The following is a 25,558-nucleotide window of genomic DNA, read 5'->3' as shown; positions in this document are numbered from 1 at the left end:
GTGTAGAGCAAATAACACACACAGCACAGTTACACCTCACTTTCCATGCCCAACAATGTGATACGTCTGATATTTGGACCTGGCACTGTTTTCCTTTCAATGAGGTTAGCTGTGAGGGACCGTATGGATGCCTGAGGTGACAAAGGGAAATCACCGAGGAGGAAAACACAAGCATGCAGCACCTGTCTCCAGGCAGTCTTTGAGGTGAAGTGGCTTGTGATGTGTTCCTACAGGGATGGTTGGCAAATCCCCTCACACAGTGAGATTAAATGAACTTGTGAGGAGTTTGTGCAGCTCTACTAGCTAGACTCGTCCCAATGCTCCCAGCGTCCACACACCCCACTGTGGATGTGTCTGGTGGCCATGCTCCCAACCAGCCACACGTTTGGCAAGCACGAGAAGAGGCCTACTACACACAACGAATGAACATGTATAGTGCTGCTTCATACAAGGAGGATGGATCCTTACTGGACCAGAATTAAAGTTGCAGAGGTCCCAGAGAGTCACTAGCAGGTCACTGCCCTATGCAGGGCCAGTGGCAGCACCCAACCGGAGGCCCAGCAGTTTTCTTCCCCCCACACTGCATATGAGTTTGTCTCGAATTTCCTACAATTCCCTCAAGCATTTGCTTGTATTCTAATTAGCAGTTAGTCCTTTTGTGTGAGGCACTCACAACTGCAAGACAGTCATATGTGACCTTAAAACTACAACCCCATCATGCAGCATGACCGCAAGCGAAACATGCATGTAAAAAATTAGGTCTGCAACATCAATTGCTTAAATTAGAGACCAATCCTGTGGTCCCTGGGTGACCACAGAATGGCTCAGGAAACTCCCCCGAGGTTGGAGAGGGTGCTTCAACCTTGGAAAGGGAAGTTGGAAATCCAATCCCAGACCTGTCCCCCTCACAGTGTGGAAAGAAACTTGGTGTCTGCTTCTCTGAAGTCAGAAAAGCGACCTTGGAGGAGGAGCAAAGGGGACATTCCAGTGGGCAGGAAAGGGAGGAGCCTGGAGAGGTGAGAATATGATTTATCCTGAGCCTCGTCCAGCCTCCTCCCCTCCCCTTCCAAAGTGCCCATCTAGCAAAAATACAGGACATCAGAGTTCGGGGAGGTGAAGATCAGTTCCACTGCTCCTTTTGCCTTGCTGGCTTCAGCCCGGCAGGGCATAGGAATCTATGGACTGTGCCCTTAATAAATTCAAAACATTTCAATTAACTAAAATGGTGCCCTGATTTACCAGGCTGCAACTTTATATATATATTTTACGAAATTCAATGGAAATACAAATAAAACTGCAAATGGCAATTTTTTATTCATGTGAGTAAAAAATTGGGAATGCCTCTTCTAGGATGATGTCTGCTGTGACACATGCAGGCATTGCCAAACATCAATGAAAGGATGCTTCTTTTCCATGGAACAATCATTTTTGTCTCCTATGTAAATTTATGGAGCTTTCATTCATCAATTAGAGCCGTCACAATTCATCAACTATTATTTCTCTAATGAAGTAACAGCCCTCAGTTAAACATCTGGGACGTATATGTAAAGCTAAAGATTGATGATATGGAGAGAACTTGCCAGACTTTGAATTGCCAGCCCGCCCAGATTTTCCACAGAATTCGTTTGCTCAAGACTGGGAAACAGAATTGGAAACATGGACTTTCTCCAGTGTGTTTTGTGTATCCTTCATATGAATATTTAAAATACAGCCCCTTTTGGAGCCAGTGCTACTCAGATAAAGCCATCAGCACATGGGAAGAACTATAGCTCAGTGGTAGAGCACATGCTTTTCATGCAGAAGATACTAGGCCCAATCCCTGTCTCTGCGAGGGAGGCCTGGGGAAGTTTCCTTTCTTAAATCCTAGAGAGCCGCTGCTAGTCAGTGTAGATTAGGGATGGGGGTATCATGTTGTACCTGATGTTGTTGTTGTTATTTACATTTATATCCCGCCTTTTTTCGTCAAGAAACCCAAGGCGGCATACATAATCCTCTCCTCTCCATTTTATCCTCACAACAACAAACCTGTGAGGTAGGCTGGACTGAGAGTTTGTGACTGGCCCAAAGTCACCCAGGGAGCTTCCATGGCCGAGTGGGGACTAGAACCCAGATCTCCTGACTCCCAGTCCAACACTCTAGCCACTGCACAACTATGTGACCTAAAATTCAGTTATCCTTCAATATTCACACTTCTCATAATTTTGTAATGGAATTTTCCAATAAATGCATACACGCATGTGTATCTACAGGAAAATAACATCCAAAATTGCGGTACACTAGGAAAGCGGCTTGGAAAAAATGTGTGTATTGGGCAAAAATGCATAATAAAATTCATGTGAACTTTCATGCTTAAGAATGTAATGGTTATGAACGAAAATGCTTATGACTTTCCTTGAAAACTTTTTTTTTAAAGGATCTTGCGGTTCAGGAGAAACCAAGTTTAAGACTGGAGAAATTCTCAAAGTTTGAGATGAACTGAATTTACAAGTAGAAAAACTGAGAGAAACTGAAATTGGCAGATTCATCAGTTCCTAGTGTAGACTAGTCTTCCCAACCAGGCACACTTCAGATGTATTGGACTACAACTTCCATCATCACCAGTCAATGCTCAATGGTCATGCTGGCTGAGGATAGTGTGAGCTGTTGCTCAACACATCTGGAGGGCACCTGATCAGGGAAGGTTGGTGCAGATGATGCTGGACTGAGTGGACCAATGTTTTGAAGATATCTCTTGATTGTTTTTAAACAACCTTCACCCACAATCTCTGTACGAATCCTAATCTGGGATTCCTTCTGAACACCAGCTCTAGTTCTGAACGTTTCTGCGAACATCATATACAAATTTCAACCAGCTGTGTCTTGAAATCCACATGACCTCATCGTATGTACAAATTCCAACCAGATGTTTCCAATTTTGAAAGCACAGTGGAGCACACTTGTCTTTCTGCCCAAGGAAAGAGTGGTGCCAAGCTTTTATTAGTTTGACTTTCCTCCAGTTTTCCATTTCTCTTCCAGAATTCCCTGATGAGCAGACCCACAATTCCTGTCTCTTTTCACCTGCAGATAACTTGCCACTGTGGTTCTATTTCCACCACGGTATTTTTTTCCCCCCAGTTCACCAACTTTCCCTGCTTTCCTGGGTTGATTTAACATCTCCTTGATGTGTCAGTTCATTTTACAACCTCTTGGTTTCATTTACATCACCTCAGTCAATGTTCTCTTTAGACTGTTTTTTTAACACTCCTCCAGGACACCTTTCTGAAATGTTCTTTCTTCCTCTTGTAAACATGAAATCATACTGCCTCCCTTCATGTGTTATTATGGAGGTTCTTGTTTTTGTGTGTTTTTTGCTGACTGCCTCTGAGTTCTCTTTTTTTTCCTGCCTCATCCTTTGATCTCTGTTGATTATTCCCAAGTGGTTGTGGTTTTGCAGAGATCCCAATCGGTGCCCTTAGAGTTATGTTATCTGCTTTGTGCTCTCTTATATCCTAATTGCAGTTCATTCCTATTATGTGCCAAGCATTTATACCTTTCCCTGTTCATCCAAATACGGAAAAACCTACGCTTTTATTTTTATCCTGGTCCTAGCCTCCTCCATAGAATTCAGGGGAGTGTACACAGTTTTCCCCCAACTCTCCTGCTTTGTCCTCACAACAACCTTGTGTGAAGTAGGTAGGGTGGCCAGATGCAAAAGAGTAAATGCTCCAGCACATTTACTAGTTCTACAGAATAGAGAATTTCAGCAGGTGTACCCCGTCATGCAAATGGTTAAAGGTTCAGGAGCCCTTGACAACTTTTAAAGCGACAGGAGCCCTGTCCCTGTTTGTTCTTGGCCACCACAGAAGTAGGCTAGGCTGAGAGAGAATGGCTGGCCCGAGATCGCCCGGTGATGTTCCCTGAGTGGGGGATTTGAACCTCGATCTCCCTGATCCTCAATTGACACTCTACAGCATACATGTTCACAAGCCAGCACCTAGATTCTGGAATATGTTCATCATTTTGGGGACTTGGGCCCATAAAATCCTGGGGTCTGGATCTTAGGCCTAGTTTGCACATGGAAAAGAATGAGAGGGTGGAATGCTGAGGTAGAAGAGATTGTAGTGCTTCATGGTGCAGGTAGGAGTCTCCATTTCTGAATCTTCCTCCATGTCAAAACTCCCTGTAATTAGAAAGCTAACAGGGTGGCCACTTAGGCACATAACTCAGAGAGGAAGTGCATAACCAAAAAAGAGGACACCAATGCACATAACATTTCAATATGCAAATGCATATGCCATAATTTAAAACGAATAGCTATTATTTCACTAGAAATACAAGACATCTCACCATTGTGGAGAGAGTGACTGGGTGACCTGTGTGACAGCTAAGTCTGCTATCCAGGTGCTGTTGATGGGCAACTTCAAGGCCCCCCCATCTCTCCCTCCTGATGGTTCTCTGGCTTTAAACCAGTCTTGGCCTCGACAGCCCATCAATTATAGGATACCTTCAAATAAAGGACTTTCCTCTGCCAGCCCTCCAAAATAGAGGACTGTCCTGTGTCAAGTAGGACTACCCTACTAGCACATCAGGGAGAAAGGTTCTTCTACCCTAGGCCTCTCGCAGCCATGGCTGGCCCAGGACATTTTTCTGCCTGAAGCAAAGGCAAGAGACCCCACCCTACCCTACCCCACACACCCACCCACCCACGCACACACGCACCCAAAGGTGATTGGATTGGCAGTTAAATCTTATTTTGACACTGGTGACAGGACAGTGTTCACCTGAGAGCAGCAGGCAAGCTTAGGTGGGCAGTGGCCTGTACAGCTGTGCCCTCCAACACCTCACTGCTATCCCCCGCCCGCAGCATCCACCACCAGAGGCAGCTACCTCACTCTGCCTAAAGGTAGGGCCAGCTTTGTTCTCTGCTGTGCTGGGTTTCTTGCCTTGCCTTGCCTTGCCTTGCCTTGTTTGTTGTTGTTTTTACACAGGGAAGCATGAAAATGTGATTCCCCACTTGCACTCTGAAGTGGTACAGTCCATTCTATTACCGCAGCTCTCTGCCACGTCATTCTGCTGCATGGGTAGGCCCAGCCTTAGAGCTAAACCTCACATGAATGAATGTTAAAAAGCCTCTCTAAGTAACTTCCTTAGAACTGGACACAGCTCTTTCTTTTCGAAAAAGTTGCCACCGATCCAGATCAGATTGCAGTGCGGAGGAAGGTTTTAACCCCTTTCCTCTGCACAGTTTTCCCTCCGAAAATCACCCCCTCCCTGCAAAACTCTGCTTTTTGCCCCTGAAGGTGCTAATTGTCGGTGAGAAATCAGTTTCCAAGTCAAAGACTGAATCCTGAAATATGAGAAACAATTAGAAATCGTCTCTGTATGTCCAGAATGCCTTTCCTCTCACCTCGGAATAATTATACCCTTCATCAGCATTTCACAGAGCAAAATAAGGATACATTTGTTAATGCCCATTTTCTCAATCCAACTTATGGAACATAATAAACTGCCAAGAAGGGGTAGATGTGGGCTTCTCTTGCAAAGAGTTCCAGAGCCGCTGAGCAGCCACAGACGAGGGCTACTCTTGGGCTCCTGCCACATGCCCTTCACTGGTTGCGGGGGGGGGGGTCTCTCCTGACAGTCTTAATACCCAGGCCTGCTTATGGAAGAGAACGCTGTCTTTGATCTAATTTATTTGAAAATTATTTGAAAATTTTATTCTCAAATTTTAATTTCCCAACGGAAAATATATTTATTATTCAAAAACTCCTTTATTCTGAGTCACATCATTGGTTCATTTAGCTCAGGACTGACTGGCATTGTCTGTCCAGGGTTTCAGGCAGAGGCCTTTCCCAACCCATCCTTGCTGGAGATGCCAGTGACCGAACCTGGGACCTTCCTGTACACAAAGCATGTGCTCTGCCCCTGCACTACAGCTCAAGGATCACTGCCAATGTCCCCCTTGAATTACTGTGAGCTGCTGAAAGCTCTCCTCAGCCGGCTGTATTCTGCATTCATTGACTGTACACTTGCCTGTTATCCACAGATGTATTTATTTATTTACAACATTTGTATTCCGCTCCACATCTAAAACAGATTCTGGAGTGGTGAACATAAAAGGTAAATTCATAAAAAGATAAAAAGAATCAAAACACCATATTAAAGTTGTTCTTTAAAAAACAGAATACCAATAAAAACCGGGGCTGGTCGATTCAGGAATGCTTCCTGGAATAGAGCTGTCTTCTTCAGTAGGTGATGGAAGCAGCACAGTGTTGGTGCCTGCCTGACCTCCAGGGGCAGGGAATTCCGAAGAAAGGGGGCCACCACTCTGAAGGCTCTTCTCCATGGAACCACCAGGATCATGCCCTCTGATGACCTCAGTTGGTAAGGGAGAAGGTGCGCTCTCAGGTATCCTGGTCCCAAGTTGTTTAGGGCTTTGTACACTAGTACTAATACCTTAAACCTGACCCGGTAGCAAATAGGCAGCCAGTGCAGTTCCCCCAGCAAAGGAGTTGCATGCTGAAAAGGGGCAGCTCCTGACAACAGCCGAGCTGCTGTGTTCTGCACTAGCTCCAGCTTCCAGACTAGCCTTAAGGGCAGTCCCACATTGAGTGCATTGCAGTAATCTAGTCATGACGTTACTAATGCCTGCACCACTGTGGCCAAGCTATCCCTGTCCAGGAGGGACCGTAGCTGGCAAACCAGCCAAAGCTGGTCAAAGGCACTCTGAGCCATTGCAGCCGCTTGGGCCTCCAATGATGGATCTAGGAGTACCCCCAAACTATGGACCTGATCTTTCAGAGGGAGTGCAACCCCATCCAGAAGAGACAATGAGCCTGTCTCCCGGGAACCACTCACCCACAGGGCTTCCATCTTGCCAGAATTCTGTTTCACTTTATTGGCCCTCATCCAGCCCTTTGCTGAATTTAGGCAATGATCAGTTCTTGCACAGCCTCTCCTGACTCAGATGTCACAGGGCGATAGAGCTGTGTGTCATTAGCGTACTGATGGCACTTGGCTCCAAAATCCCCTAATGACCGCTCCCAGGGGCTTCATATATATGTTAAACAACATTAAAAGCCAAAGGAGGTGTTTCTTCCTTGGGATAATAATATACTTTGTGTAAAGAAGGGTGTGGGGGAGGAATTGTCTTGTAACACATTCTCAGCAGTTGAAAATAGGTCTCAGCCATGGCAGTGTGTGAATTGGCACGGTGTTTACTGCATGGCGACTTAGTGTCCATGGTGCCATTTTGGCTATGTAAGGATTGGCACTTGGAGAATTTTACCATTAGTTCATAGGATGATATGATGGCCTGGTGTGATGTCACTGCACAAACGTGTGAAAGAAAAAAAACAAAAACGGGTGTGTAAGAAATACAAATGTCTTGAGAAAAGAACCTTAGGTCTGATTGCCATTTTACCAGCATGGCTGCTGCTCTGTGGTTGTTCCCATGCTACTCCAAATAATATGTAAATGTCCTATCTATGTGGTTAGGCTGGTTAGATTGGAGACTCCCTTCCAATGGGACGGCTTGGTATTGAACTATGCAAGCACACGTGCAGAACATCTACATGTTACTGGGGTGCCATATGCTGCTCAAAATAGCATGCAAGCAAGGCTTTGGATAAGTAGATAGAGCATATTACTCACTGCCACACACTGCATTGTTAGCCTGTGGAACTCATTGCTGCAGGATCTTGTGATGGCCAATTCACTTAAATGGCTTTTCAAAAGTGGTTTTGTTTAAACGGCTTACAAAACTGGGTTAATTTGGTGGTTTTCAATTGGGTTGTCTGGAAGCTTATCAGGGGTTCCATGGTGAGAAGATAGGCAATGATGGGCGAACTGCAGAAAAGACAGTGTACCCACTGTTACTGATTTCCCCCTGCCAGGCACAGTTGAAGGCGGCAGGGGCAGGGTTTGCTCTTGGTATGTAGTACTGTGCAGAAGCTAGGGACAGAATACTTGGCTGTGTGTTCACTAGAATGTACCCCCTAATTTTGGCAAGGTGCTGTGATTCTATGGAAGACATCAGAGGGGTTACTTCAGAAAGAGTTCTCTGAGTCCAGGAAGCATAGGTCTAGTCTGAAGCCTATCTACCATGTTTCACAACAGTACAGCCACCTCTGGCTGCTAGATGCTAAGAAAGAACGGCAATATCAGTTCCCCCTATGATACATGATTGCAATGCATTGGGTGGCCATGTGTCCTACTTTACAGAAGATATTACTCTATTTGAAGTGCTGTCAGAGGACAGCCCTCTATTTGAAAGTGTTCTCTGTTTGAAAGGCTGTCTTATCTATGTCCAGTATAAAAGGTAAAGCATCATAAGATGGTGGGAGAGCAGGGGCCTTGGAGTTGCCCATCAACATCACCTAAACAGCAGACTGAGCAGGCAGGCACATAGGTTATGTGGTCAGCAGGCCAGTCTTCCCCCACTGTGGTGAGATATATTATATTTCTTTTTAAATTATAGTAATTATTTCTTCTTCTTTTTGAATATGTTTTTATTTATTTTATTTTTATAAATGAAATAAACAATACCAAAATTACCAGCAACCTACTCAATACTTCAATTTCCCAACAGTACAATATTCTGATGAGGACACCACAATAACAAAGAGAGAAGAAAAAAGAGAAAAAAAAGAAAAAAGAGGGGAAAGGGAGGAGGAAAGGAAGTGAAGAAAAAAAAATCCCTCCTCTTCCCTCCCCCTCTCCCTCTCCCTCCCCCTTAAAGAATTGAGTTTAAACTCCAACACCCCCTGGCCTCCGATGCCATTCTATTGTAAAAACTATATCTATAACCTTAACAGTCTTACAGTTTAATAAACAACCTTACATTTCTATATCCTATCATCAATCTTATATCAAAGAAACAGGTCTACAATTCATTCCCAAAAGCCTATATTATTAATATAATAATATATTATTATTATTATTATTATATAATAGTATATAATAATAAAACTTTTAATATAAACTTTCAAAAATTATAGTAATTATTTCTATATGTGCATCTATACAGATCGATTACCATTAGCAATTCTTATGCAAACCAATCTTTTATGCAAATCACTACCTACCTAGGGAGGTAGGGGGCTCTCCCACACTGGAGGCATTCAAGACGAGGCTGGACAGCCATCTGTCAGGGATGCTCTGACTTGGATTCCTGCATTGAGCAGGGGGTTGGACTTGATGGCCTTTGTAGGACCCTTCCAACCCTACTATTCTATGATACCATTTTTGTCCTCATTTTTGGTGATAGATGAATTCTTTTTTTTTAAGGGTTAGGTAAGTGGTCACTCTAGTTACATCTCTTTTATGTTATTGCTACTGGTAAGCAATTAGGAGTCCGAAACCTTTGCAGATATACTATGCAATTTGCCCAGAGATCTTCCAGAAAGCTACCTCCTGCTGGCCCCTGACTAAAGACATGAAGGACTGTATAGAGCAAACAAACCCTGGATTCAGTTATGAGAGTTAACAGGGCCTCTCAGCCTCTGACCTCAGAGGAACTCAAGGCCTAAGGGAAAATGTGTGGCTCAGAGAGTTTGTTGTCTCTCCTCCTCCTCCTTAAAAAAAAAAAAGTTTATTAACCAGGGTAGCGATACCATCTTAACAAGTCTGCATCAGATGAATGGCAGCAAATAAGGGCCATTAATACCATTGAAAGAGGCGCCATAATAGTTTCTTGAGTTGATTCTGATGATGTTATAATTAGGTTTCAGGGCGTTGCCAGGCAGGTGGGAGAAAGTAAATGATGATTTTGCTGAATTAATTTTGAAGAGGGAGATTGTCATTTGAGCACCAGCCCTTGACTGGAAAAGGAAATGATAATGCTGCAGTACAGAAGGGCAGGCTGGTCGGACTGACTAGGATGGACAAGGAGGGGTTGATGACCCAGACAGTGGAGAATTATGGGGAATACCAGTCTATTGTTTCCCAATTGCAACTGGCGACAGGAAGGTATGGATTTATGTGGGTTGCTGGGATGAAGAGATGGGTTAGGCTTGTATTCAGTTTAGCTGCCCCACCTCAGGCACTGCTAAAACCAGACATGGTCCACACAACAGGTACCCTGCTTCCTGCTCCTTAATCCTGGATAATTGCTGCCCCTCCCAATTAAAGACCAAGCAAGATATATGTCTGAGCTGACATTTCTGAGCATGAAAGAAGAAGGGATCTTCCAGTTCCACCCAGGAGCCTGGAATATGTACATGACAAGACAAAACTTTTGCCCTAGGATTCAACTAAAGGAGCTCCTCAATTTGATTCTGGTCAAATCTATATTTGTTGATGTCTGCTTGACTCTCAGTTTTACATATCATTATCACCCCTCTTCTAAAATGTTGATCCATCCGCAAATTTGTTTGGATTGACAAAAGTCTGGCTGTTTTTTAGAGACCAAAGGCATTCCCAGAGAGCCTTTATTTGGAGCTTTCAGATAGGTAGGGAATGCTGATGACTGTCAGTGATCTCATGATGGTCCATAGGGTTTTATACGCATGCAGCCAGCTTCCTGTGATGTGTCCTGGGAGGTCCTGGGGGAAAAGCTTCTTGCCTTTTCCAAGGATGCTTCCTGATACAAAGGCATTACTCTGGGAAAAAGAAAAGCTGCCGCTTGAAGGTGCCATGTGGCTGAATGGGAGAAAAAGGCCAGGACTCAGACCTAGTGAAACTCATTGGCTTTCTACTATAGGTATCCTCTCAGTTTTGTCTTCTTTTTCAGGTGTGCAGGAGATCCAGGCAACCAGGGGTGAGTGTATGCTTCCTGCAAACCTAGCATACTTTTCTTCTCTCTAGCACTATCTCTTTTCTGGTAGGACCATGGGTCAGTTGTCATATTAGGTGAATTACTTCATTTTTCCTTTCTTTTTTGCAAGATATTTTGCTCAATTTCAAATGTCTCTTTCTGTTTGTATTGCTGCCCCCCTTTTTGCAGGCTGTAAAAATGCATTCCAGCTATTGCAGGGTGAGTTTTGAGGGAGAGAACTCACCCAATCTCCTCTGGGCTGCCTGTTGCCACCACTTTGCTTTCCCCAGAATGCCCCAGAAATGCTCTGCATTATAATCTTGCATCAGCCCAGAGCACTGTAGTGAACCCAAAATGGCAGTCACCAGCAGGGGGGAACTGAGGCAGTGGTAGTGAGGTTTGTCCCACTGCTCTTGAAATTTCTCCAAACCAGATGTGTGAAAGAGGGAAGGCAGTTTCATCCCTTCTTTTGCAGCACGTCCCAACCACTCCAGCTTTGGCTGAAAGTTATCATTAGGGCCTACCCCTGCTTTAGCCCAGTAATTCTCAAATGTCTGTTGAGGCACACAGGTCTGCGGCAATAAATGAATAAAAAAAGGTATGACCTCCTGTGAGCTCAGATTACCCACTCACAAAGGAGACTGGTGCATCTATGCATGACTACTGGTTCTGGCTCCTTTTAAACCACCTCTATGCTGGGAGTGAGTAATTCTTACTGGTTTCTGCATTGGAGCATCCAGTCAATCTTGACACAGAGTTTTCCTGCCTTCAGAAGAGTTTGCCCTCTGCTTTTCTGCATGCATCATGTCTCTCAGCTTGCCTTCATCTCTCCAGGGATAGTGATGATCAGTGTGTGAGTGACATGATTGTTTCAATGTGCTATTTAATGACAATGACCACAACCAAGCACCAAGGCAATAACTCGGTAGAGTAAAAACAATCTCCACCATTTCTTGACTAGAATCCATATGACCTCAGTGCTCCCCACCCTGAACCCCCAAGTTGGTCTGAATGAACCTCTGCTCTTCCTTGTAGTCTGTGGACAGCCCCCTGTCAGCCTCAACCGAATTGTGAAGGGAAAAGATGCAGTGCCTGGAGAGTTCCCTTGGCAGATCAGCTTACAGCTGAACCAAAGGCACGTGTGCGGAGGGTCTCTCATCTCAGAGAACTGGGTGATAACTGCAGCACACTGTTTCTATCAGTGAGTACAGAGGGTGGGGTGGAAAACCTGGTCACCTGATGCCTCCTGACCTTACTGTCCTGGTCCCCCATTCTACAATAATACAAGGGCTGGCCCCAGATTGAAAAAAAATATCTCAGGCAAGGAGCATCATGGGTGCCCACCCTCCATTGGCTCAACTTTTGCATACCGTTAAAAAAAAAAAAAGGAAAGGAAAAAGAAAAACATGTGAAATGCATTTTATGACATTGATGCATGATTTACAGCTGTGATTTATCACCGCTCTACAAGTCAGTTAATTTGCACACACTGATCTAATTATGATTAATCACAGTTTAATTATTTATTTAGAGTTTTCCACCCCCAAACACACACACACCAAGGCAGCTTACAAAATTTGAAAACACAATAAAAGAAATTTAAAACATACACAAAATATGCGCTCTCTCTCTCTCTCTCTCACTCTCACTCACTTACACACATGCCACCAGCAAGATCTATAGGATTATACACACACATGCCATAAAATGTATGCATATTATTTCTTGAATAGGTACTGATGTTGATTTTTTTTTTAAAGGGCATGTGACATTGATTTGATGCATGATTTGCACCCATGATTTATCACTGTCATAAAAGTCAGTACACGTCCATGCATTGACCTAATTATAATCACTGACAATATTTATTTATTGTGAGATTTATGCTCTGTCCTGGAAAAAAGAAGCCCAGATCAGGTTACAAAATTTCAAAACACAATAAAACAAATGTAAAACGTGCAAGAAATATACTAACCCCCCCCACACACACACACACACGCACAATCCATCAGATTGTTCACACCTGTTTATTCATACATATTTATTTCTTAAATAGGCAATGATGTTGAAAATTTCCGCACTAACTAGGAAAACGACAACAGCAGCAATGAGAACACAATGCTAGCCATGCAGCTCAGTGAATGAAAATAGATTCTATAAGTGAGGCTTTAGAGCAGTAGCTAGACCAATTGTACTCTACTGTGCTAGGTGAATAAATAGTTCTGACCTGATAGAAGACAGCTTCTTGTGCTCCTATGTACTATTTATTTGAGCTGTTGAGTAAGTACTAGTTAAGTAGACAACCCAGGTGCTCTCCAAGCCCATTGCCCAAGGAAGATACCCAAGTCACCTCCCTGAAGTCTGCACCCCCACCCCCACTGAGAATACCACTCCTCCACCCGGCCCCACACTTTCTGTTATGTTTTCAGGTTCAGGGATCTCTCCCAGTACCAGGTCCTCCTGGGGGTCACTCAGCTGTCTAATCCTGGCCCACAGGCCTGTTGCTTGGGAGTTCAGCAGATCATCGTAAACCCCATCTATGAGGGCCAGACCAGCAGTGGGGACATCGCCCTGGTGCAGCTTTCCAGGAGGGTCTGCTATTCTGACTTGATCCTGCCCATTTGTCTGCCTGATGCCTCTGTGAAGTTTCTTCCAGGGAAAGTGTGCTGGGTCACCGGCTGGGGAAACTTGCATCATTCAGGTATGTGTGGGGAAGACTATAGAAGGGGTGCATAACCTCAGGACAGGGAGCCAAATCCAGCCCTTCTGGGGTCCCAATTTGGTCCTTTGTGATTCCTCAGATGCCCCCTCCTCCTTTCCCTGGGCCCACCCCTTTATTTATTTCTGTATTTATTTTGATTTGTATCCCAACTTTGTACCAAAAATGGCACTTAAGGTGGCTTACAATCACAGATAAAAGCAACAATATGCAAATACATGACAACACAATTAAAACCAGTTAAAAACACGGCATCAGTCATTTGGTGGTTTCACAGCTTTTGTGCAGCTTTTCCCCATTACAAAAAAGCTGAAATGCCTTTCCCAGGCCTAAATTACTCGCAGGAAGAGCTTTAAGCTAAAACTGGCTGCTTGTTTTGTATTGTATTATATTGTATTTTTCACCCTTTTGTTTTTGGCCCCACCCACCACAAGAATATAACCCTTGGGCTGAAAGAAGCTGAACACCCCAGGAGTTGAGAGAGAGAGAGAGAGAGAGAGAGAGAGAGAAAGAAGGGTGGAGAGAGTCGAATGTAAGGGAGTAGGAGCAATCTGACGGAGACTGTCAGACATGGTGGATTATACAAATTATACATCGGGTGGAGAAAGCCTTTTGCGTGGTATCAAAGGGGTGTGTGTTTGTGTGTGCGGAAAGAGAGGGTTGGATCCAAATTTAGACATATTTCCAGTAGGCCCACTAAAATGAGTGGAACTTCAGTTAATCATGACTAACTTAAGTGTCATTTATTTCAATGGGTTTACTCTAAGTATGACTATGTTTGGATCCAGCCCATATTATTTCATGAGGTATTAAAAGCACACACACAAAACATAAAATATCCTAGGTGTTTAAAACTAACATGATTCTATCCCAGGGGCCATCGGATAGAAAGATCTCCTCCTCCTCCCCCAGAAAGGGAGGTCTGAGTGTAGAGAAGGAGGTCTGCCCTCATAAACCTCTCTGTTGTGGGCACAGAAACCTCCACTGCCCTTGGCACTGCCATCGATGCTTGGGCCCCGTCTACATGGCACTGCTTTCACCCTTCACTCCATTGCAACTGCACAGCATTTCAGCTTCGAATTTCAGCTTCTGCTGAGATACGCTGTGATTTACTGCAGGCATCTCTAACAGACTTCTCCGTGCTCTTTTTTTTTTTGGTCATTATACTTTAATGTGCAGCTGTGCAGTCCCGTGAGCATGGGGGTGTGACACTTCAGTGGCTGTTTTGTATTTTAGGGCTTCTGTTGTGTCTTTCTGTCCCTCGTCAGGTAAAAAGTGGATGTTCTGTGCTCCTTCATTTCCATGCCATCTGTTTGACAGTTCCCCAGCCTGAGACTCTCATGATGGTTCGCACTCACAAGTGTGAGTGGTATGTGCCTAACCATCACTCCAAAATGGTGGCCAGAGCAAAGTTGGTCCTCCCACAAGACCCGCCCCCCCAGCCCTTGGGCACTGAGTCCAAAAGCAACCATTGCAAAGATACGATAGTGCAAAACTGTGTGAAAGCGTGGTTAAATAAATGAAACCGCCTCTCTGTGCCTCTGTAACTGCTCCACTCTGAAAGGATGAGGGGTAAATGGGTGTCACAGAGTGATGCAAGCACTATGCATGCCTACAACACACCCAGTGCAAAATGCAAAGTCGGTTTGGGGAAGGGACAGACAGCTTGCAACCACAGGGAAACCAGCAGCAAACTAAAAATATTGCAGCAAAATGCCTCCTTGGAAATCTGCATTTTCTGGGAGAAAACCATGGATGGCTATGTGTTGCCCCCGGCCATGGGCGTTCAACTCTTAGGCTGGAAGTGCCAGGATAGTGATAAATCAGACTTGAAGGTTTGCTTACAAGGAGATGTTATTGAGTAACTTACAGCACGCAGGCATACCCAATGGTTGGATCAGACAGCTTCTCTGAACCAAGAGCCATGGGGTACCATGGGTCTTATCCTCTACAGGTTAGCAATAAGCAGCGTAACAGCAGCACACGCCCCTAGTGTTCATTCTCAGCATAGGCTAGAAGTGTTTGGTTCTCAGGCATGGCCACCTGTAAGCAGACTTTGCTTCCCAGGCACATCAGAGATAAAGACAGTCTCCTCATTAGTAAGGAATGCACTGAGAAGGCTGTTATCGGCCCTTGACTCATCTGCACATGCTCAGAGGCTTACTAGCATGGGAATTGCACCGATAATGAACTTAAACAAGCATTATGGATCTCTAGGCCCCTCTAACACTACAAATGACTTGGCTACGCTCCTGGGGCCAATACAGGCTGCGAAGTGGCAACTGTGTCATCTGTCCTGAGGGACCTCAACTTGCAGCCACCCCAGAGTAACAGGCTTGTGTAGATGGGCTCTTGGTCATTGTTAACAGCAAAAGGAGTCATGCTTATGGTGGATTGAGGCCCATGGGATCCAAATCCCCTCCTATTCCACTGACACATCCTCTGAACCAGCGGTGGTGGTGGTGGTGGTGGTGCTGGGGAGTATACAAGCCCTGGAGATGGGAAATGGAGGGTGGGGGGAATACCCACTTCCAAACTCCACCCACCCAGCTGGACTTTGGATTTAGCCATTTCTCCACCTCAGATTCTCCCTGTCCTGCCCCCATCATAACAGGGATGTCATTGACATTGCATTCCAGATTAAAAAAAGTGCTGAGATGCCAGCATGCCTGATTGTCTCAGGGCACAGTCCTATCTATGGATGTTTAAACATCCTGTCTAAACATCCTGTCTAAACATCCATAGGATTGTTCCCTTATTCTGTGTCTTGGAAATAAATGGGTGGTAGAATGAATTATGGGGCCAGGGAGGGGCGAAGAACCTTTATATGAAGAAACAAATGACCAAGTGAAACGTTTACAGTAAAAGAGAATTGGAAAACAGGGAAAGGCTGAAGTGAAGAGACTGGGGAAAGTGTGTGTGTTCTGGGGAAATGGTGGGATGGAGGGGCTTAATAGAATGGGCAGCCTGTGTATGGGAGGAGCCCTAGATGGTGGGTTTTAGAAAGAAGTGCTTCAGTGGTGTGTTGTCATTGCAGTCAACCTTCCCTCCCCACAAACCCTCCAGAAGGTGAAGGTGCCCATCATTGACTCAAAGACATGCAGTGGGCTCTACCGCACCAACATGAGTGACGGACTGACCCCACGGGTTATCAAGGACGATATGATCTGTGCTGGCTACGCGGACGGCAGGAAAGATGCCTGCAAGGTGAGAGTGCGTACAGGGCCAGCATCAAGGGTAGGCATGGTTGGGCACCTGCCAAGGGCCCACACCCCAGCAGGGGCCCACTGACAAGAGCCCCCTGGAATTGCTCCTCCTCCTCACTATTGCAACCTGCGTGTTCACCTGCCTCTCGCTCTGGCCCAAGCAATGGCAATGGTGAGAAGGAGCAGCAGTAGATGCCACGACCTACTCACTAGGGATGTACGAAAGTCACTTACCTTTTCAAAGGGTGACATTTGCGGTGGGGGGGAGGTGCTCCGTCCCTCCCCCCGAAATTCTCTCCGGCCGGCTCCACTCCATGGAGATTCCTCAGAGCCGCCGGCCGAGGCCGCCCGTAGCCGGACATCCGGCCACTGGGCAGCCTGCAGGGACGCAAATGGCGGCTGCTGTAGCCGCCGCCATTTGCGTCCCTGTATTTTGCCGTGATAGGCTACATAAATATTTACATAGCCTATCATGGCAAAAAACACACAAAACAGCAGATGCAAATGGCGGCTACGGCGGCCACCATTTGCGTTCCCTTTTTTTTTTGCCGTTTTAGCCTACGTAAATATTTACGTAGGCTATTACGGCAAAAAAAAAAAAAGGAATGCAAATGGCGTAGTGGCCACCATTCACAAGTCAGCGCAGACAGCGGCAGGTAGGTGCTCCGTTCTGGGCCCATTTCGCGGGGCGGGGGGGGCGGGGCGGCTTTGTTCCGCCATGGATTTCAGCGGGCCGAATGCACTGGCATTCGGCCTCACCGAGATCCGTGGTGGAATTCTCTGACATCCCTACTACTCACTCCCTGGCTCTCTGCTTGTCAAGCAAGCAAGTGGTAGGAATGATGAGAAAGAGGATGAGGAGCAATAGCAATCTGGTGGCAATGGTGTTGAGAAGGTAGACTCACTGACACTAAGTGCATATTATTTACACATGGCATCCTTCCACAACTGCAGTGTGTTGTGAGATGGCTCCTGACAGAGGCAGATTGCTCCCACCTTGGGAAAGCAGTGGCAAATACTGTTTAAGGGAAAGAAAGGGGGGTTAATAAGAAGGAGAAGCCTCTAGAAGTATTTCTAGAGTCTGGCTGCTGAACATGTGGCTCCCTTGCCCAAGAAAGAAATCTGTCCAGAAAGTGCTTCCCCACCTTCAAAACCCAAGAATGGGGTGAGAATCTGAGGAGGCACTTTCTTACCAGAACTAGATTTGTTTGAAACTAGGGATGGTGAGAATTTTGTTTTGGTTCGGGTTTTTGAAAAAGAATTTGCCAACATTTGCAAATTCTCATTTTCGGAATGGAAGCAACTTTAGATATTTTCTAAAATATAAAAATGCAAAGGTGGGGGACACCAAGACTGAAGATTTGGCCATCCTGGCTCAGGGCTTTGAGTGCTTTGCTCTTAAAAGTCTGCATTAGAATCCTTGTGAATTCAAACATGTTAGTGCTGGATTAGGGTCACCACCATTTTTTTTCTAATGGGCTCCTCATCTTTAACAGTTGTCTGGCAGATAGATACAACACGGCCCTCCCCATCCTGGGAATATATGCATTGTTATTTGGCCAGTGCAGATAGGTGAAGATTTCATTTGTTGTTGTTGTTGTTTTTAATACGAATTTAGCAAATTTTGCAATGTTTTTCATATTCAGGCTGGAAAGAAGCTCAGAATTTTTATTTTTTTTAAATGAATGTGGGAGACAGCAAAACTGACAAGTTCCTCCATCCTTACTTGAAACCAAGAATCCTCACTCTTAACAACATTCCCCTTCTTCACTGTAATCCAGCTTTCCCCCACCTGTTGCCCTCTGGATGTGTTGGACTTCAACTCCCATTGTACCCATGAGCCATATTGGGATGGTGAGAGTTGAAGTCCAAGACATCTGGTGGTGGTACTAGGTTGAGGGAGGCTGCTTTAAACTGATACAGACCCTGTTCTAGTCCACAAAGAGGGGGCAGTTCTGATGAGTCCTTTGGCATTGAAAAGGGGACCATGGCATTCTAAGCTGATGGCTATGCCCATTTTTCATACAAGCTGAGAAGCTGCCCAAGGCCATCCAACAAGTCAGAATTAATAGTGGGATTTACCATCCATCACACAATGTTGAGTTTCTAGCTTTCTCTCCGATAATCTGCACCTGCTTTTGAAGAAAATAGATCACTTGACTTGTGATGTTAACCCCGGCATGTATTTCCTCTGTTACTCATTTCTGTTTTTGCGGTTCTCACAGGGAGACTCTGGAGGTCCCATGGTGTGTCTGGTCGGCCATTCATGGGTCTTGGCTGGCATCGTCAGCTGGGGTGAAGGATGTGCCATTGAGAATCGGCCTGGTGTCTACAGTCGACTCACGTACTACGAAAACTGGATCCAAAGCTATATCCCAGACATCCAATTTATCAAAAACCCAAGTGTCCGTGAAGTACGGGAATGGTGGCAGGACACCAAAGGCCAAAAAAATCCCAGGGTTCACTTGCCTGGCCGTGCCTCCTCTCTCACAGCCAGCCTTTTGATGCTCTCAATGTGTATACTGATTCTCATATAACCAATGGACACAGTGAGAAAATCTTTTCCTAACCATCAAGTTACAGGATGCAACAGGGTCATCAGCCTTCTTATTGACCTCTCTGAGTCTGAGGTTATTGTGTCCCCCCCGCCCCGCCCAGGGAAGCTTCAGCATTCACTGTACCAAACAACGTGGCTTTTCTTATCTCCTTTTTTGAAATAGGGGGAAAGGACCTTCCTTTCTATTTATTGTTGGAAATTTTTATTAGAATAGTTTATATCTCTTATATGAGAGACATTTCAAGAACATATATATAAAACAAGCAAATTAATGAAAATTCTTTCCAGAGTGGAGGGAGCCATATTAGTCTACTGCAGCAAGAACAACAAAGACTTTTGTGGCACCATAATGACTGACACATTCACACATTTATTCTGGCATAAGCTTTAATGGACTACTATCATGAACTGTTGAGAATTTCAGTTACATACACAGTGCATATGTGGGGTGATGGGGAGGACTATAAACAGGGAGATCAGAAGGCAATTAAATGCAGGGAGAATTGACAGTCGCTACTCACTATTTACAAAATAGTTGCTGCTGACAACACAAACATCCTGCTGCTAGGTAAACCAATTGACACGTGTCATGTGAGAAAAAAATCCTTTATCCTGATTCAAGCCTCTGGCAATAGAATTGAACCTCTTCATGAACTGTAATTCAGCAGTGTCTCACTCTAATCTCCCTTTGAGGAATCTTTGTTCCAGCATGGCCACTTTAAGATCCATAATGGCCACTTTAAGAAAGAGAGTGTCCTGGGAGGTTGACATGTTTTCCTACTGGTTTTTGAATTTGCCATTTCTGATTTCAGATTCTTGTCCATTTAGTCTTTTCCATAGAGACTGGCCTCTTTGCCCATGTAAAAAGGCATTGCTGGGAAATGATGGCATATATCATATTGGAAGAAGAGCAGGTACATGAACTCCTTATGGTGTGGATTACATTATTAGGTCCTGTAACAGTGTCACTGGAATAGATATAGGGACAGAGCTTGCATCTGGTTTTGTTGCAGGGTCTATCCTTCAAGCTCCAAGGATGAACTTAAACTGGGTAGGAAAGAAGAATATGAATTGTAGAAAACAAGGATACTGTGGATGCTCGTTTTTTACTCAGTAATTCCAAATTTGGGGGAAATTCCCTTAACCTGTGGGCTTTCCAAATGCAAGATATGTTCTGATGTTCTAGAACTGCCAAAATGCTCGCTGTCACACACACACATATGCACCAAAATATTGCAATTTGTAGGCCAGGGTTTCCAGTAACTACCAGTAGTTGCTTCTGGAGGATTCTGGGAATTTAACCATCAAGTTGATGAATCTTGTTCAGTGTCTTTACATGTGTGGAAAGGGAGAGAGAGAGAATCAAACACAGTTTGTTTATTTATTTACAACATTCATATACTGCCCTACATCAAACAGGATTCCCAAGTGGTGAATGATAAAAGAAAAAAACAGAAGCAGATTACAAAATTAAAATATGTAAAATCAGATTATAAAAATAAAACCATGGCTGGTCAATCAGGGAAACCTTGTTTAAATTAGAAATGTCCTTAGCAGGCACCAAAACCAACACAGCATTGGTGCCTGCCTAACTTCAATAGGCAGGGAGTTCCACAGAGAGGGAACCAGTTCACTGAAAGCTCTCCTCGAAGTAGAGTCCAAATGGACAGCAGGTCCATGCGCAAACATCAGGAGCCTCACATTTGGTGACATCAGTGTCCAGGCAGGCTGGTAAGGGACAAGGTGCTCTCTTGGATATACTGGTTCCAACTTGTTTAGGGCTTTATACACCAGCAACAGAACCTTAAACCTGGCCTGGTAGCAGATAGGGAGCTTGTGAACTTCGCTCAGCAAAGGAGTTACAAGCTGAAAATGGGCAGCCAAGCTGCTGCATTCTATACTAGCTGCAGCTTCCTGGACCAACCTTAAGGGCGGCCACTTAGGGGAACAACACAGTTGTTCCACTAAACATAAACCTAACATCTGTAATGTGTGTAAAGCACCTCAAATCCATGAGCAGATTTTGGGGTTAGGCTTCTGGGTGGCTCGACAGATGGCGATAGGGTGGGGAATCTTTTTCAGTCCAAGGGCTGAAATCTGGTGGGTGGGGCCAAATGTGTGATTCTTGCCAGTCAGATTACAGCCAGGAATCAACGCATGTGCCATAGCCTCAGGCGACCCAAGGCTTAGTGATGGGCGAACTTACCTTGGTCCTGGTTGCACGCTGCATGCCAGACCCTCACCGACTGGCCACTCATGCTCGCCATATGCGGCAAGGCACTGGGCAGTCCATGAGTGCCAGGTCCCTCACCATTTTGTGTAAAAACGGCAGCTCGGCCTTTTTCGTAAAGGCCAATTTTACATAAATGGCAGCCGTGACACAGCCATTCATGCAAGATTATAGGCGTAAATGGCCATTTATGCCATTTTCACTTGTAATCTTGTGTAAATGGTTGTTTTATGGCCATCATTTGTGTAAAATCAGCCTCTACAAAAAAGGCTGAGTTGCCATTTTGTGGCTCGGCAAGAGATGGAGATCCCTGCGTTTGCCCAACTCAGCGTGCACCGAGTCGGGCAAGCATGAGGATCTGCGGACTGGTGTCCGGGGGGGAGGGGCAAGCCAGCAATTTCTTGCTGGATCTTGATCCCCAGCCAGATGCCTGTGACATCCCTACCATGCATCCATGCTCTAAGGATGTTTTCACCCATCAACAAGCTTCTCTCCACTTGGGTCCTTCTCCACCCAGCACTTCCTATATCAGAGAAGGGAGAGCAATCTGGCCATGGCAGAAGAGACTTGCTGGATTCTTCTTTCATTGCCAGATCATAGTGCCCTTCTCTGAGGGGTGGGGGTTTGGGGAGGGGAAGGGGAAGGGAAGGGAAGGGAAGGGAAGGAGCATCTACCAGGGCCTTGGAGGGCCAAATGGGAATGCTTTGCTGACCGAATCTGGAGGTTCCCCATTTCTGGATTACAGCAACCAAGTAATATGCATGATTGTTCAGGAAATAAAGGGGCAATCCTATGCAGGTTTAGACAGAAAAAAGGCCTACAACTCCCAGCATGCTCCATCCATTTTTTCTGTAGGCTTTTTTTCTGACTAAACCTGCATAGGATTGCACCCTAAATTAATTTAAAAGGTGGAATTTTGATTCAAGATCAGCCCCCTTGGAGCTGCTTTGATTTAAATCAGTCCACCCTGAAGGAAGGAAGCAAGGACAGTGAGAGACTTGAGCACAGAATAAGCAGGCAGCTTGCTTTTAGGGTCAGCAAGAGCGCCATCCTATGGCCACTAGTCAGCGGCTAGATGGCCATAGGATAGGTCAGTTCCCAGGAACCTCCCCCCCCCATGTTGCCTCGTAGGCAGTGCGGAAAGGCCCCGCGCTCCGCGCTCAAAAGAGGAGTATGGAGCGGCAAACACGGGGTGTTCCTGGGGGGGTGTCGGGGCAGGGAAGTCAGAAATGCCAGGACGACACATCCTATGTGTCGTCCACCTGCCACTTCCCACAATCCGAGGACCCATGGCTAGACAGCTGAGATTGGCTGCCTAGCCATAAATGCAGGGTGGCTGAAGCACAGAGCGTACAATCCCCTCTGCACTTCTCCTGCCCTGCATTGGATAGGCAGTCGCCTACGAGTTCAGAGGCAGCCACCTATCCCAATAGGATTGCACCCTAATTTTGCTGTGTCTCTGCATGATCGAATCACAAATGATGCAGTGTTACCTGCATTCCAGCAGATGTTGACTGGAATGAAGGAAAGCTGGAGCAGTAAATGAGGCAGAGACATGGGATCCTTCCAGACAGAGGCTGGTGGCACCATTTAGGGTAGTTAAAACAAAAGAGGATTGTGAGGAACTCTAAAAGGATCACCCGGAACTGGGAGAATTGGGTGTCCAAATGGCAAATGAGGTTCAATCAATGTAAGGAAGTATAAAGTGATGCATGCTGGGGCAAAAAATACCAACTTCATTTATATGCTGATGGGAACTAAGCTAAACTAGCAGTGACTGACCAAGAAAGAGATCTTGGGGTTCTGGCAGACAGCTCAATGAAAATGTTGACCCAGTGTGCAGCTGCTGTGAAAAAGGCAGATCCCTATGTTAGGCAAAATTAGAAAAATAATTGAAAATAAAGCTGCCAAGATCATACTTCCCTTATACAAATCTATGGTGTGACCACACTTGGAATACTGTCTACAGTTCTGGTCACCACACCTAAAAAAAAGGATATTGTAGAGTTACAAAAAGTGCAGAAAAGGGCAACTAAAATGATGAAGAGGCTGGAGCAACTCCCCTGTGAGGAAAGTTTACAACATTTCAGGTTATTTAGCTGAGAAAAAAGGCAAGTAAGGGCAAAAAAGACATGATGGAGGAGTACAAAATCATGCATGGTGTGGAGAAAGTAGATAGGAAGACATTTTTCTCCCTCTCTCATAATACTAGAACTCAATGGGGCGATCCCATGAAGTGGATTAGTGAGAAATTCAGTGCAAATAAAAGGAACGACTTCTTCACATAGGGCATAGTTAAATAATGGAATTCACTTCCACAAGACATAGTGATGGCCACCAATTTGGATGGCTCTAAAAGGGGATCAGACAAATTCATGGAGGATAAGGCTATTGATGGCTACTAGTCTGATGGCTATATGCTACCTCCAAAACCATAGGCAAGTATGCCTATGTGCACCAGTTGCTGGGGAACATGGGCAGGAGGGTGCTGTTGCATGCGTGTCCTGCTTGTGCTTTCCTGTGGGTAGCTGGTTGGCCACTGTGTGAACAGAATGCTGGACTAGATGGCCTTGATCTCATCCAGAATGGCTCTTCTTATGTTCTTATGAGGCCACCTAGCACAACTAGTCAAAAAGAATTGTGCAACTATTCTGTCTTTTCCTCCTTAATGGATTTCTTTCTGGTAAGAAAAAAAAGATGGGGAAGGTGGTGGGAAAACCATCGGAGGGAAATTGGAGATGACCAAGTCTGACCCCAACCCTGAGAAATTCCATGAATGAAGCAGGGCAATTGCAGAATAAAGGCCTCGTGTCATGTGGAAGCACCCACAGTGGGCCAGTTCCTTTGTGGATGGATGGATCCTTTTGAGCTCCAAGGAAAAGGTTATCACTATTTAATGTCTTTCTTTCTCACAGCACCTAGTTTGGATTGATTAATTGGACTGGAATCATGCTTTATACAGATGAACCAGCTTCCCAAAGCTCCCCTCAAATTAACTCGGAAATTACCTGAATTCTTCTAAAAATAAGAATAAGAAAGACTCAAGTAGTTTTTCTCAGCCAGTTCAAGGGAAAAATTAACTCCCTCTTGGGACTTGTTTTCTCATCCCAGTTGAAAAGAATGATTTCACCAGTTCCCCTATGGAGGAGGGAAAAAACATAATATAGGGGTGAAATTGGAGGGTGAGGGTTGAAGGCCAGCCCCACACAAGTCATCCAGGAAGGGAGGGGGAGGGCTTTGCTCTCCATCTTCTAAAGCCACTGCAGCACCTCTTAAAGAGCATTTCTGAACCAGCCTAAAAGCCTTCATTTAAAACGGGGCTTTCTGCTTCTGTTTTAAATGCAGGATCACCACTGGCTCCCTTTACACGCGCTTCCTCCCCCCCTTCTCCCCCTATCTGAGTCTTCCATTATCTTTCATTGATCTCGCTCCTCTTCTTGATGCTTTAACTCTTTGCACAAAGGAAACTGAAGTGGAACACAACAGGGATATTTGATAGCTCATTATCTGCAATCTATTTAAAAATGGGACAAGGAGCATTTAGTGCAGGAGATGCCCTGGAGGGTCACAGCATCATGTAAAGAGCCTGCAAACTTCCATGAAGGAGCAATCTCAATCGCAGGATAAAAGCTCCATGTGATGAAGCCCCAAATCAACCCTATGTAATGAAATAGAATAACCTAACCATTGCATTGTATAGGGGCATTTTTAAGGGGCTTGAGGGGGCGATAGCTCCCATAATCCCTGTCTGATAAAGGCTTTTCTCAGGGCATGCATTGTCCATCATGGAATTTTTTCTCCTGCTCTGGTTTTAATCCAAGTGGGAGAAGAATTTGGGAACTTTAAAAGCTTGACTCTCATTTGGGGCAGTGGGGGGCTGCGTTTATGAGCCTGGCTCAGTAGAATTTCACCAGCATCCCTAATGCACTTGGTTGTCAGTTCATTACAATGCATATTCACTTGGAAACAAATCCTGCTGCATTCAGAAGGACATATTCCCAGGCAAGCACATCAAGAATCACAGCCGGAACATTAATATTGGCATGAGGTTTCATTGGCAAGAGACTACTTTAACTGATAAATGAAGTGGGCAGGGACGATGTTGGATGCT

General features: G+C 45.1%; 1 protein-coding gene across 1 annotated transcript in view; it reads left to right on the top strand.

Moving 5' to 3' along the window:
- LOC146341887 (serine protease 27-like) overlaps positions 1–20,733 on the top strand; it is a 32,578-nt gene extending 11,845 nt beyond the window's left edge. The window contains exons 3-9 of the mRNA XM_084807726.1: positions 3,016–3,096; positions 4,042–4,116; positions 10,712–10,738; positions 11,771–11,936; positions 13,165–13,436; positions 16,492–16,661; positions 18,886–20,733. Coding sequence (XP_084663852.1) covers positions 3,016–3,096; positions 4,042–4,116; positions 10,712–10,738; positions 11,771–11,936; positions 13,165–13,436; positions 16,492–16,661; positions 18,886–19,197 — 1,103 coding nt within the window. The 3' untranslated portion in view covers positions 19,198–20,733. The remainder of the gene's footprint in view (positions 1–3,015; positions 3,097–4,041; positions 4,117–10,711; positions 10,739–11,770; positions 11,937–13,164; positions 13,437–16,491; positions 16,662–18,885) is intronic.
- The last annotated feature ends 4,825 nt before the right edge of the window (positions 20,734–25,558 follow it).

The sequence above is a fragment of the Heloderma suspectum genome, chromosome 6 (genome assembly GCF_057233095.1).
Source record: "Heloderma suspectum isolate Gila_16-S chromosome 6, 16-S_ref, whole genome shotgun sequence".
Taxonomy (NCBI): Eukaryota; Metazoa; Chordata; class Lepidosauria; order Squamata; family Helodermatidae; genus Heloderma; species Heloderma suspectum.
Note: the sequence above shows the minus strand (reverse complement) of the source record. Positions and strands in the feature narration are given on the sequence as shown.